The sequence below is a fragment of the Mustela nivalis genome, assembly GCF_964662115.1.
Source record: "Mustela nivalis genome assembly, chromosome: 7".
NCBI lineage: Eukaryota > Metazoa > Chordata > Mammalia > Carnivora > Mustelidae > Mustela > Mustela nivalis.
The window spans coordinates 127,381,328-127,395,999 of record NC_139026.1 but is presented as its reverse complement, the minus strand read 5'-3'; the positions used below and the strand labels follow the sequence as shown (position 1 = coordinate 127,395,999).

General features: G+C 43.7%; 1 protein-coding gene across 15 annotated transcripts in view; it reads right to left on the bottom strand.

Annotated features, from left to right (window-relative positions):
- The window catches only part of CACNB2 (calcium voltage-gated channel auxiliary subunit beta 2), a 385,488-nt gene that overhangs the window by 26,181 nt on the left and 344,635 nt on the right, over nt 1-14,672 (bottom strand). For 9 of the 15 annotated variants that reach the window (XM_082742043.1, XM_082742054.1, XM_082742044.1 and 6 more), the window contains 4 exons: nt 12,635-12,711; nt 7,313-7,446; nt 3,353-3,433; nt 2,827-2,885 (listed from right to left, as the gene is read on the bottom strand). In XM_082742043.1, the coding sequence (XP_082598169.1) occupies nt 2,827-2,885; nt 3,353-3,433; nt 7,313-7,446; nt 12,635-12,711 (351 nt within the window). Of the gene's footprint in view, nt 1-2,826; nt 2,886-3,352; nt 3,434-6,607; nt 6,670-7,146; nt 7,167-7,312; nt 7,447-12,634; nt 12,712-14,672 lie in introns of all 15 variants that reach the window. The other 6 variants (XM_082742051.1, XM_082742046.1, XM_082742048.1 and 3 more) reach the window with 2 other exon arrangements.

Here is a 14,672-nt window from a genome sequence, read left to right as displayed (position 1 = left end):
ATTACGTCCAAGCCGATGGACATGGCACACGAGAGACAGCCCTGGCTCTCTCACCACTTGCTCCTTGTCTAGAGTCTTGCCTTGAGGATCTCTAAGGAGCTTGCCTTCCACATGACGCTGTGTCACGCCCTGATTCCTTCACCCACTTAACACCCATCCACCAGCCCAACCTTTCTCTTTCTAATTCAAGTGAGTGAAATCTTAGCTACCTTTCTTAGGATGGTAACATCCCTGTCAGTGTCCACCATCCTTCCTCCCTTTACGCCATGTGCACCTTGGATACACAGGGGCTGAGCTGCCCATTCCTTTACTTTGTAGTTTACCGCTCAAGGTTTCCACTGATGGTTGACACCTCTCCATTTCTTTAGCTGGAGGTGCACATGGGGAGACGTTCATTCAGCCTCACCCACGTATTGTTCCCACTGAGCACAGTTCCAGGCATTGAGAACACAAGAGTTCACACAGCAGATAGAAAAAAAAAATGCGGGATGCCTGGGTGGCTCAGTGGATTAAGCCTCTGCCTTCAACTCAGGTCATGATCTCAGGGTCCTGGGATCGAGCCCCATATCGGGCTCTCTGCTCAGCAGGGAGCCTGCTTAAAAAAAAAAAAAATCGGGACGCCTGGGTGGCTCAGTTGGTTAAGCGGCTGCCTTCGGCTCAGGTCATGATCCCAGCGTCCTGGGATCGAGTCCCACATTGGGCTCCTTGCTCCGCAGGGAGCCTGCTTCTCCCTCTGACTCTTCCTTCCACTCTGTCTGCCCGTGCTCTCTCTCATTCACTCTCTCTCTGACAAATAAATAAATAAAATCTTTAAAAAAAAAAAATCTGCCCTCATGGAGTTTATATTCTAACTGTGGGAGAATGACAACAAAGTTCATTAATAGAATATATAAAAGAGTTATGGAAAAAGTCAAGGACGGGAGAAAGAGAATGTGTGTGTGTATGTGTGTGTGTGTGTAGTGTAGTATGTATTTGTGTGCACCCACACCAAGGACAGTATCTGATGGAAACGTCTTCCTTGCACAGGGAGCTGCAAATGCAAAGGCCCTGCGGTGGGCATATACCAGGCTGTCTGGGACACTCATGGAACCACTAGGAAGTCAGTGTGGCAGGAGCAGAATGAGCAAGCGGGAGAGTATAAGAGATGAAGTTGGAAGTAAGGAGGGGGTTGGGGAGTGTGGACGGTCTGACCGGAGAGGTTCTTAAAGGCCCCTGCAGGGACTTCAATTTTTATGCTGAGTAAAAAGAGAAGTCACTGGTTGGATCTGAACAAAGCCGGGATGAGACACACTCACAGTTTAACAGAGTCGCGCAGCCTCAGTTGTGCAGAATTTTGACGAGAGATCAAGGAAGCGAAGACGGAAGCAAAGATACAAGTTACAAGGCTATTCATGACGCGATCCAGGGTCTTAGACCAAAAGGATAGCAGAGGATGTGCGAGAAGTCGTTCGGTTCTTGATATATTTTGAAGAAACACACCATGGCACTTGGATGTGGGACATAAGAGAAAAAGAGCAGTCAAGAATGACTCGGTGATTCAGGGTGGATGGGTCTTGGGTCTGAATGACGAAGCAGGTGTACATGAGGCATGGGCTACTAGGAGAGGAGCAGGTTCGGAGGGAGCCGGGAGGTTCCGTCTGAGAAGTCCATTCAACATCTCAGTGGTGAGACTGAACAGGCAGTTGGATACAAGGATCTGGAATTCAGAGGACAGACCCGCAAAGGAATGCTATTGACAAGTCACACATCAAATGAAATCCCTCGCGGAATGAATGCAAGCAGAAGACAGAAGACCAAAGGCCTTGGTCCTGGGGGCTCCAAGGCGTCTAGTCCATGAGGAAGAACCAGCCAAGGAGAAAAAGGAGACAAAGTGAGGTAAGAGAAAACCTAGAAAAGTGTGTTTGCTTGGAGTTAAAAGAGGAAGAAGCAGTCCAATATGCCAATTAACAGGAGCACTGAGGCTCACCCCTGGATTTAGCAACGTGAAGGTCACTGATGATCGGTTGAGTGATGGATGCGTTAACTGGCGTACATTTCAGTATGAGAAGAGAACAAGGATGTAGTACGTGTGGAAGGAGATTTGCTGGAAAGAAAAGGAGAAAAATGGGCTAGCTAGAGGGGAATATGGTTCAAACTTCCATCGAAGGGAGAAATAACCACATCCTTTGATGCTGATGGAGTTCCCACGAGAATGAGCAACAGTGATGAGAAAGGAAAGGACTCTATAGCTGTGTCGGGATGGGGAATGGGATCTAGAGCCCAACTGGGTGGGTTGGCCATGGCTAGGAGCACAGTGAAAGGGAAAAAAGCAGGACACTCAGGCAAACACTGAAGCCGAACTCGATGTGGTGGGGAGAATTCTTGGAAGTTCTCCTCTGTTTGTTTACCTCTGTTGTCTCTGTGAAAGAGGAAGCATGTTCATCGGGAAGAGAGATGAGGAGTTTGGGGGATTGCTGAGAGAGGAGATGGTCCGGAAGTCTTGAAGAGCAGAAAAGTGAATGGAAGAGAGATATTGAGTATTATTGCTGAGCAGCCCTAAGCACCAGCTAATCATGAATTTAGGGTGAGACAGGTCAACAGGAATGTGGCCAAGTTCAGCTTAGACACAGGTGCAGGAAGAGAGCGCTGGCTTATCCAGGGTTGAGGAGATACTGAGCAAACACGACAAATATTTACTGAATCCGACAGAACTGGATGAACCTCACTGCCCGTCGCCATACAGACCACCGAGGGTAGTTTTCTCTTGCGATCACATGCCCTGTCCCACCCGGGTTTTGCCACCTTCACGGAGGAATCCACAAAATCCAGGATTTGGGGAATACTCACCGCCCTTCAAATCTGTGTTTTAAAAAATCAAACAACGCTTTCTGCATCATATCTGTGACCTGCAATTGAGCAAGCAATACATTAAGATACGGCAAAAATATTACTAATTACAACCAAACAGTTTCGTCCCCAAGACTGTTTATCCCATTTGGATTGAGCACATGTGAGACTGCCCCATTCTCCCACGGCTGAGTTCTGATACAAACACAATGAAAAAGGTGAAGTTCCCCAAATTTATGCTGATGTTTCAGTGACAGTACATGACGATGACATTGCAAGTGATTTCAGGCGCTCGCCATTAGATACCATTTCCCCAGAGTAAACTGAAGCTTAGCAAAAGGTCCCCAGCAACAGCCATCAAAACAAAGCAGATCAAAACAGGAAGCAGTATATACCACAGCTTGGAAAATCATGTGTCTCACTGCTGCAAGCTCTTTAAGCTTGAAATTCAAGAGGGAGGCGGAAGCACAAAGCAGGTCAGCATGCGAATGTCAAGTGTAGTGCATTCCAGGGGGCAGACACCTACCTCGTACCCCTTCAGAGAAGGGCCCACCAAGACCACTGGTCGCATAGAAGGAACCACATCGTAAGGAGGAGTGTGCTCTGTCTGCAGAGAGAGATGAGAGGACTTCAGATGCTTAAAAGGCAAGAGGACCTGAAATGTTCTAAGTATAAATTATTCTTTCTGAACTGTGTAATAGGAGGCACCGGCATTCCAGAACTTTCTTTCTTTCTTTCTTTCTTTCTTTTTTTTACTTGCCTCTTTCCTCGATAAACCCAACCAAAGCTTGATGGGTTTATGCTCCTAAAGTTGTCAAGTTCCTGAATTGTCTATGGTTTTCTTGCTCTCCTCAAGAAAGACTACTAACCTAGCAGGAAGCAGGAAGTGCTGCTTTTTGAACAAAACCTAGCTGGAAGGACAGCAGACATGCCTCGTGCAGAGCAGGTGCTTTAGGCTTGATGGGAAGTTAATATTGCTTTTCAAATGCATCTGAGAGTTTCCTGAAGGCTTGAAGGATCAGGCCTAACATGGTTAATTACGGAGAAAAGAAAAGTCTTACTAGCTTTGCATCTTAGATGTTTGTCTTACCTGGGTAAAACCCAATTTCAAAACATTATAACATTCATTACCAAAATACTTGAAAATCCCTGCTCTCCTCTGAGAGTTTAAGTCAACAGGCACGCTCGTTCCACTGAGCAGTAATTAGGGTCACTATCACGGGTTAGTGACGCACTGCTTTGGATTTCCAGTTTCTAGACCTCAGAACTTGAAAAGTTAAGAGGTAAGGTTTGTGCGTCTTGGAAGGAAGGCAGTTAACATGTGATAACGTAGTCACGCTGCCGGGGCCTCCAAAGCTTCATTATCAACTTGCACATCTAATAGGCTTCTCTAGAGTGGTTTAGGTAATGTCTCTGTTACATAACTAATTCATGCCTTTCTTTCTCTTTTGGAAGAGTAAGGGGAGGAGCTAAATTATGGACCAGTTCCTAAAACTCTGCAAAGTTTTCAGCTTTGCTGCTTCACATAAAATGGTCAAAATAAAATCTTGCAAAAAAAAAAAAAATCAGGTAACAGCTTATCTGTTTGATAAATTTAAAGCCGGCTATTTCTGGTAGGCAGAAAATGCTACACAGACCCAAAATGACTTTTTTGAATGCAGAAGACAGAGATCAGGCCTTAAACATGGGGGTAAACAAATCACTGTCATCTGAATCTTTCTGCATTAAGGAGTGTCTAAAAAATATATATTTTCAGAATCACAGAGACCGAAAAAAGATTTTTTAAACTATTTTAAGAATTTGAAAAACTAACGTGTGAACGTAATTTCTGCACAGCCTGGTGCCCAAGAACATTTTACTTAAAATGTTGCTTAAAATTGCCCATGACAGGGGTGTCTGGGTGGCTCTGAGCTGAGCATCTGACTCTTGGTTTTAGCTCAGGTCATGATCTCAAGGGTCATGAGTTCGAGCCCTGCATGGGGCTCCGTGAGATTCTCTCTCCCTCTGCCCCCCTACTCCCCTGTCGTCCCCTCCCTCTCAAATAAATCAACTTTTATTTTTTTAATTGTCCATTACAAACTTTCTGACTTCAATTGAATTTAACTTGCTTCCAGGGGTTGGGGGTGGTGGTGGTGGAGAGGTGGAGTTAAAAAGCATTTCAGTTTTAGCAGCTTCCATGTAAGATTTCATCCAGGGTAGCAGACAAATATATTTACAGGGGGGCAGAAATAATGCTGTGGCTGTGTGGTCCAATTTTAGTCCTTCAAATTTTACCTCGTGTTCAAAATTAATTTTAAAAGACACAAGAAAGGTAAGATACATTTTCAAACAGGGGGAAAAAAAACAAACAAGACAAACATAATACAATAATAGCACAAACGCCACAAGCACCACTCTAAAAGCAACCTAAAACATGGAAAACAGTCTCATCTGTGAATCTCAGGTCGTCTCTTTGGTTTTGAGCTCTACATTGAAGTTCACCACATCATCATTAACAGAAGAATGAATACCAGTGCCGAAGGCATCATAAGCACATTTGTCGTAACATTGATACCGCCTGGGATTGTACTGACAATGTTTAGAAGCCAAGGCCTTCTAGCTATTCAGTATAAGAATCCCTTTTCCATTATTGGAATTAGGAATACAAATTGTACTGCTACCGAGAATTTTCATTTCGAGTCTGTATTACGTGGCCCCATATTTTAGAGGTCTTTGGTTCCTTTGATCTCTGGCTGCCAACTGGAGAAATGTGACCCATGCTGGTCATCAATCAGCTTCTTATTCAATAGGGTAGCTACAGAAATTACCTTATTTGATGGAATATTGGTACTTTATGCCCTACGGATACCGACACCATCATTTTTATCTGCCCTTTCCCGCGAACCTTATTTTGTTCCAATTCTTTAGCTGAAAAATCGTGATAAACATTTTTAAAGGCTGGGAATTTAAGGGTACGCAAACTTCCAAAAAGGCATCTCGACTGACATGGTTTGAGTTCGTGTCACCGCTCTGGAAAACCCAGAGCGTCTGAGGAATACTGATTTTCTAGGCAGCAGCGTTCGAGCTCAGTCAAGGTTGCAGGGGTGAGCTGCGCCGAGAAGGTAAAACTGGGGGACGGGGGGGCACGGGTGCGGGTGTGCACCAAGCTGGGGCTGTCTGTGTTAACACACAAAAAAATCCAGGTTTTAATTTTTGGAGGGCCTAGGTCTTGCGTTCTAAAAGTAACGATCATTTATTAAAAACAAAAACAAAAACAAAACAACAAACTTCCCAGTTCGGTCTCTGACACCTCGTGGCTGATTTTAGAGTTCCTCCACGTGGCAAAATGCTTGTGTGCCGGGCAAAAAAGCCGAGGACACAGAGTTTGAGGCAGAGGAGGCTTTTGTCCCCACCCGAGTCACGATGTGCCTGCCCACGGTTGCGCCGGACACAGCAACGGGAGGAAAGACAGTCCAATTGGCTCTGCAAAGTGGCGTGCAAAAAGGACGGAATGGAAATTGTTTGTGCGGGGGGAGGGTGAGGAATGTCCTTAAAAAATAATGCTTTCAAGCTACAAAATGGGTGAAAGGAAACAGACTAGGTCTGGAGTCAAGAGAGCTCAGGAACACCCTTGGTTTCCAGTCAGGGGACGAGGAGCATCACCGCGTAGCATCTTGGCCGGCCAGCGGCAAAGGTGACCTAGGCACGGCCACTGCCCCGTCATCCGACAGGTGACCTGACTGTGACGGAGGAGGCAAGAACATGGGGAGAGTATTTATAGATGACAATAGGAAAAACTCACAGTAGACCGCCAAAACAAGCCTGCAGTTTTCCACTGGTCTTGTTCATCTGCAGATTTTGCACCTAGTGGATTAGAAGTTTAAATACTGACTAAATTAAAAATTGAATACTTTTTTTTTTTTTTTTTTTTTTAGTACAAGCTATGTATCTGGATATCACAAATCAGATTCTAATAATGGTTTTACTATGCTTCATAGAAGTTAAAATTTCTGGAAAAAAAAGAGAGAGACAAAGACAGACAGAATAAGCATGCACAATAAAGGTGCATCATAGAAGTCGTCAGTGTTTGACGTCTGGGAGATGTTGAACCAAAGTCCCTCGGTGGTAAGATATTATTCCATCAAAAAGGATAAGTACTGTAATAGTGCCTTAACAGGTCACTCGCTGAATTTCGTCCGTTTGAAAATGCATGGACTTCATTAGCTGTTTGACAGGTTCTTTTCTGAGGACAGAAATGACCGTGTTTTACCCAAACTGTGGGGCTTAATGCTAATGATGCCAGTGGCAGGATAAACACACCTTATGTCAACGTCAACTTACCGATTTCTGCTTCTGCTTAGCTACAGCAGCATGGAAAAGAAACAAAGAATAACACAGCATGCACGTTATTGGCTTCTCGAAAGGACGCAGACAGTCAACAGGACTAGAAATGTGACGCAGTGCAGGTGAGCAGGTGGACAGATGGGAGCTTGGAAGTTAATGTTACCTTCTTAAAGAAGGGCATTCTTTTCTCTTTGGAGTGGGGTGACGTTACACTGTTTGCACTGGGTTTAGGGGAGCGATGGTTGGCTTGAATATCATTTCCTTCTGCATCTAAGCCAGTAGCATCTATGTCTATAGCTATATACAGACAAACAATTCAAAAATCATCAGGGAGACAGGAGAGGAAAAACAGGTTATATATAAAAAAAAAAGAAATGAAAATAAAACAAAAGCAAATAAAACGAACCGTAGTATAAGCTTGATCGTGAGTGCTCTGCATGGTCAACAAAGTAAATTTCAAAGGGTCGGGCACGTTAAGAAGGCAACGCAATCAAACCTAACAAAACCACAAGAGCCCCTCACGAGATCCGTTGGCTCGAGCACGTGAGTTTTACGCTAGATCTCTTGACTGGTATTTTTAGAGCAACACCCTGAATCTGTAGTTCCAAACAGAGTACTGACAGTTCTCCGCATCGACCGTGTGTAAGCACGGCACAGAACATCTGGCTTCACGTCTCATGGTATCTTCAGCTTTTCCATCGTAAACAACTGCACTGCAAACCGTTATCAGGCGCTGCCTACAACTCCTTATTTTGCTTGGTTTTGTGTGGAAAAAAAAATAATAAGGGCAAGGTGGAAAGCATCACTAAAACCACAACAGGCATGTGAGGGGAAGCGAGAAGAGAAAAATCCCCAATTCAGGGCTACAGGAGGCACATGGTACAGGGAGGCTTCTGGGATGGGCAGGACCGAAATGATTTCGAGATGGCATGGACCCCTCCAGCGGGGCTGACTGGAAGCTAGATAGAAATCTCTGGACCCCCCTCCCCGATCTCCAAATGAAACGAGTCTAATAAAAATGACATAATAAGGGGACTTCTGCTGATCCATATGAAGCCTTAGATCAATGCATTAAACCTGAGAGGCAGAGTGGGAGGGCACGAAGACCCTAGAGAAAATGACACGCCTCCTTGTCTGGAGAACGAGAGGTTTAGGTCTGTGGTTCGACATGCTTTCACTTTTGAAATCTTTTGCCTTGAAAACTGGAGTGCTTAACGATGAACTGTTAAATGCAAAAGAAAAAAGAAAAAAAAGCCATCCTCTCATTTCCAGGTTTATGAAATATTTCCACCAGCAGTTACTACAGAGTTTTATCTGCTGCAGAATCATAGCTGGAGAGTATTTTGAGGATCACTTTCAACCCTCTTATTTTTAAGATTGAAATGAGAATTCAAGAGTTTCAGGGACTTATTGTTGGCAAAAACCTCTGCAGAGCCAGGACTCGGAAGCTAGGCTCCGCGTCTGCGAGCCCCTGTCCCCGCACCTCGCTGCCCTGGCAAGTGAGCGCTCCTCATCCACGCTGCCCTCCATCCTCAGCCCCTTCCTTCCCCCGAGCCAAGGTTGGGGGGATGGGGGGGTGGGGGAGGGGGGGCTGGATGGAGTTTGTGTGTGTGTGTGTGTGTGTGTGGTGTCCTCACTGCCAGGATTCAGGAAGGGACCGCAGAGTGGAGCTCAGGAGAAAGTTACGCTGTGGTTGGTTTAGTTGAGGTCACAGAAAAGAAAATCTACTGCAACAAATACCAAGGTACATTCCAATAAGGAACACATTACCATCCGGAAATAACCATTTGGGGTCACTGAGCAGCTCCCATCCCTGCGCCCCACAAGGAACACGCCAGGTTCACACGGGCACCTGCTGCTAACTTCTTCGACGGGGAGCAGATCACCTGACGGGCATCACATTATTTTTCAATTTTGAGGCTGTTACGGATATGAGGTGACTCAGCCTTTTGGAAACTATGATCTCTCGCTTCATCGTTCCTTTGATTCATCTGAGGAGGTCGAAGGTGTGTGATGGAGAGATTCCCTGGCACTGTTGGCACAACATCACTCAGATCGACACCTGCTCACAGAATGAGCACATAGGATTCGCTCTCTAGGGAAAGGACTCACAGACTGAGTTAATTCCAGCTAGTTAGTTAGACTTAGCTAGTAAACAAGTCTTTTGTCTTTGTATCGCCCACACAACACTGATGTGCTGACAGGTTCAGCACCTCTTCTGTGACAGAAACACTCTATCTAACTTGATGCTGACTTTTATCCAACGCTCTAATGTTCCTCCTACTGAATCCTAACTTAGGAAGCGTGTTAGTGTCTTCCTGGCTACAATGGAGAGCATCTTGGTCAGTTTTTCACTCTCTCTGAAGTAGACCTTAACCAACATCAGGTAAGTTTCCCTTCTGGTGTTAACTTCCCATCTACTTTTCCCTTTCTCGTCTGTTCTTGGGCTTATAAAGGCCACCTTTAAGGGACAGTCCTCCTGAGAGCATTTCTGAAACTGAGGATACCTACAAGCCTCTCCTGAGTCGACAGGGCATCAGCAAAGTTCGTGCATTAGATTTTATGATTTGGTCCTTCAATCTGGTGTGCTCTGATCAGTGGGTGGATTAAAAAAAAAAAAAGTTATAGTAAGAGTGGAAATCCATAAAAAGCTTAGCTGTAATACCGCCCAGATGTTTGGCGACCCACACATAGCCTCAGAGCCCAGGACAGGTTTGAAATTCACCTATATTTGGACCCAAGGGCTCAAAAATCTCAAATTGAGAACTTTCCAATTTATTAGTTCTGACTGTTGGTTAACTTAAATTTAAAAGCATGTGGGTTCATTCCAAAACACAGAGAATTCTAAAGCATTTGGCCACTTATAAAACATATTAAAGGAATTTACTAAGACAGTTAAGAAGCATGCTCAACTCTTTTCATGGCTCCATGCACTTTATCAGACTCAGATGGTTGCCCCTTTGTGTCTGTGGACCTTGGCAAACATTTGTATTTACTTGGGAAAAACTACTTCCATAAATAAGAAAATGGTTTCCTCTATCGGTCCGCAACAGAATGACTGTTCGGTTTTTTGTTTTGTTTTGTTTTTGGTGGAGAGCCTCGACAACATTTTTTGAAATCTGCTTTGTAACTTCATCTTAGACATGAGTCCAGTCGAGGGGGGTGTTGGGGTGACCCCTGAAGGCATGCACATGTAGGCATGGGGTACGTGTTGTGTAACTGGCAATCACCCCATTACCCAGATGAGAAGTGGAAATTTTTCCTTTTCCAAATCCTTGAGACACTCCAAGTATAGTTCCTTTAGGCCAATGCTTGTATTCTTCAGTTTAGCAGCGGATCAGGTGAATTGTAGGTTAAGGGCTCTGGGAGATAACAGGGGAAAGTTAGGGACTGTAGACCAATCAATACCGATAGGTTAAGTGGTTTACCCTACAGGTAGAGGGGGGGATCTTCTCTGTAGAAATTCTCTAAAGTTTTCCTTTAGAGAAGTTGTGGCATTGATATGAAAATGACAGCAGCTCCCGGATGTGCTGGCTATAAATTCATAGTTGGCAAGTATCTCCAGTCCATTAAGTCACGAGTGTTTTCTGTTCTCGGTATTCAGAAAAGTTATTCTCAAGTCCTGTATCTGTATAAAACTTGCATCAAGTTATCGTAGCCATTAGTTTTAGTAATGGCAAACATCTGTCTACAAAAGCAGAATGTTATTTTACAAACACACAAAGTTACTCTTCAAAACGCATGTGGCCTGTTCTCCTTCTATTTCCGAAACCATTAGAAGGCTATGATACGGCTGAAGGAAATGGAAACCTTTTCCTGGTCTACAGGAGGACCGCTGATCTCTGCGGCCCGGGCTGTGTTGTATCACCATAGGACGTGACATTTTCCCATTTCTGGACCCTGGTGACCATCCTCTAGAGTCTCTGAGACAGCTTTGAAGATATATACAAAGTATACAACTTTCTACCATCATCTCTGTAATTTTACATGCTTGACAAGGAGCGGAGGTAAGCTTCCCTTTGCCCTGTGCATTTAGCAAATAGCTCCCCTCCGCGGGTGGAAGGAAGACAGAAGCCTCACACGATCCCTAAATGGGTTTCAATTTTCATTTCAAACATACTCTTTCACTTGATTCAGAGCAACTCAGAATTACTGCAAGTTCTCCGTACATGGTATTTGAAATCAATACACATCCTAAAATAATTTCTTTCTTATTTAAGTGCTCAGATTTTGCACTTAAAAAGTTCTGTCATTTTCATTAAGGCGGCTTTGATTGGCCTCTAAAAGCCACCAATGTTCAGGAATGAGGCATGATCAGGAGTAACAGGGGAAGCCTGTTCTTAAGACAGGCCAGTTAGAGGGCAAGCACTTCCCTAACTTGTCCACAGATGAACACTCCAGCTTCCTCGAAATCACACAAGGAATCATTTCGCTCAAAATACTCTGCCGGTGGGGCGCCTGGGTGGCTCAGTGGGTTAAGCCGCTGCCTTCGGCTCAGGTCATGGTCTCAGGGTCCTGGGATCGAGTCCCACATCGGGCTCTCTGCTCAGCGGAGAGCCTGCTTCCCTCTCTCTCTCTCTGCCTGCCTCTCCATCTACTTGTGATTTCTCTCTGTCAAATAAATAAATAAAATCTTTAAAAAAAAAAAATACTCTGCCGGTAAGTCCTTGCAATCTTACTCTGACTCAACTGTATCTCTTAACAAACTAAGATTTTGATGATTATGGACTTTCTGCAATTCTACCAATTAGTCTTCAATGTATAGACAACTCCAGAATGGTGGAGTTGCCAGATTTCACGAAGAAAAAAAAAAAAAAAACAGTCAAATTTCAATTTCGGAGAATTTTTTTTTAACTGTAAGTATTTCTCATATAATACACGAAAAAAATTATTCATTCATCTGAAATTCAATTTTAACTTGGTATCCTTCTCCACTGCCTTGGAGAGAAAATAGGAGTTACTCTTCCTGCAAGTGTTTCGGTCTCTTCTCAATACTTCTACTCATTTCCTACGTCTTCCCCAGAGTCTTTGGGGTAAAGTTCATGTGAGGTCAATCACTCCATCATAACTTTATCCTCCTTTCCTTGCCTTTCGAAAGCTTTTATCCTTCGGCCTTTACTGAACATTGAGGCCAACAACACACGTTGCCCTGTCACTGATGGTGGGCATTTGTCCCTTTGCTGCCCATGACGCTGTGCCGGGTACCACTGTGGGAGTGTGTGTGTAGGGATAACAAATTAAATACATGCATCACTTTGGTCATCTAAACAACTTATAGTGAACACATGAACATCGTTCCTTTATTCAAAGCCCTGAAAAAACTTCCCATATTATTTCTTACTCCATGTAGGCCCTCTTATTTCTGATCGCTTTTAATCCTTCTTGGGTTCACACAGGGATCCTGTATGCAGAGTCACACAACTAGGGGAGATCAAGGAGAGCATGAAATGCAGACGGCACCATTCTGCACTCATCGCCTACTTACCGGATGATGGCGGTGTAGATTTTCTGGAACTAGGTACTATGTCACCCAAACTGGATGATGAATTTCCTCCTGATTTACTGGAGTAAAGCAAAAATTTACATTACACCTGACACTTATTTCAGATATTAAAACATTTGTCTTGCTCAATAAATATGGTTAGTCATTGTGTTTCTACTGAACTTTAAATCTGTCTTTCCTATAAGGAGGCAAATAGTAATTTCCCAGTGGAGATTCCTGGAGTACTTGAAACAGCCATGTAATAGTCTTGGTTTCAAATTCCTGGTTTAATTTTAAAAGGCCCTGAGAGAACGGAAGAGAACTAGGGTAATTTCTGCTGCCCTCACATTCTCTGCCAGCATCAGAGACAGCGTGCAGAACTTTCCTTTGCTTCTTCGGCTGGGTACCCCCTGAAGCAGTGCCGAGAACCTCAAGGTTAACACCAAGATTATGGTTTTCTTCTCGTTTGGTTTGCTTCTTTGTCTTGGCTTGGTTACTTTTAGCGAATGAAGTCTAAAAGTACTCAAGCTTTCCTGAGCAACCTATAAAAGAAAAACGCTGCCCTACGGAACTTGCTAACCTTTGCAAGACATACAGATGGACAGGACAAACACGGTGTGACATGATTTAACCCTCTAATAGCAATTAGCCTTCAGAACGTGTCTCAAGTGTGACTAATATGGAGGCTTCAACCCGGTTCATGGAGACACGATTTGAAGAGCACGTACTGTGAAACCACCAGATTGTAAAATTCGATAGTGTCTTGGAAACTTTAGACTTACCGGTAGACATTTATGTATTTTTACCAGCATCCTAGCACGCTAAATGTCCTAGCACTAGAACCCTAGTCCTACTACCCCTTCACAGATGATGATGGGAAGGAGACGCGGGGGATGGGCAATTTTGGCAAGACAGTCTTTCCGCCTAACACTTATTCTCAGCGCCAACCCTGGGTCTAGCTGAAAGAATCTGCTACAGTGTCTATGCACCAAAGGGCAATGTTTAAGTTACATAAATATTAATATGAAAATATAAATTCCACTAAACACCAGTAAGCAGGCTGAATTGTATTGCTTCTGCCTGGCATTTTTAAAGCGTAAAACAGACCAACATCACAAGCTTAAAGCAGCTAGCAGGAGCCGCTGTATCTTTCTGAGGTTCTTAAGAGATACCCTGGTACATTTTACAAGGATACCAGACAGGACGCAAAATTAATTAAAAGTGGTATTGACAGAAGCAATTTCTGGTCATTTTACAAGAATATACCCATTACACCAGGATCAAAACATTTTCTTTCAGAAGTTTTTTTTGTGTTTGGATTTTGTTTTTACTTTTTCTCAAGTCCCAAGTCCAGTTTCAGTTCAAGCAGGGGTCTGTTTTACATTCTCTTTGAATTTTAATAAAAGTCAAAGTATTATTTGGATTGTGTAAAATCTCAACAAACACCGCAAACAGCCAAAATGTTCAAAATGCAAATTTGTCCTTAACTTTTCATTCAAGGCAAATGCCACATTCTCGAGTTCTGCCCCCCACTTACTGCCTTTGATTTCTGCCGATTTTTGTAACTTAAAAATCAGAGTCCTTTTACATACTGCTGAATTCCAGTTATGTCCTCAAAATAAAAACTGTATTTTGAAGGTTAGAAAGCAAATGTAAAAATCTCTAAAAGCAACTAAAAATACCTTCACCGACCAAGGCAAAAGTTTAGGTAAAAAGGACAAGATACAGGACAAAATAAAATCAAGAGAGTCAAGAGAAAAGCCATCCAAGTTATAGGAAAGGCAACCTAGCTCTCTAGAGTAAGTTATGTTACTCCCCAAATGTAATTTATAGTCTTTTACGGGGGAAAAAAACGCAAGAGCAAAACTGTCTACCTGACAGAGTAAATATCAGATGGCGGTATGAGTAAGGATCCGTTCTGTCCTTGGTATACTAGGCCCTCCCTACGCGATGTGCGCTGGAGCAGAGTAATCTGTCAGAGGTCAGGCTACAGTCAGACTGAGCCAGTTTTCATCCCAATTCTGCTGCTTACTAGTTGTAC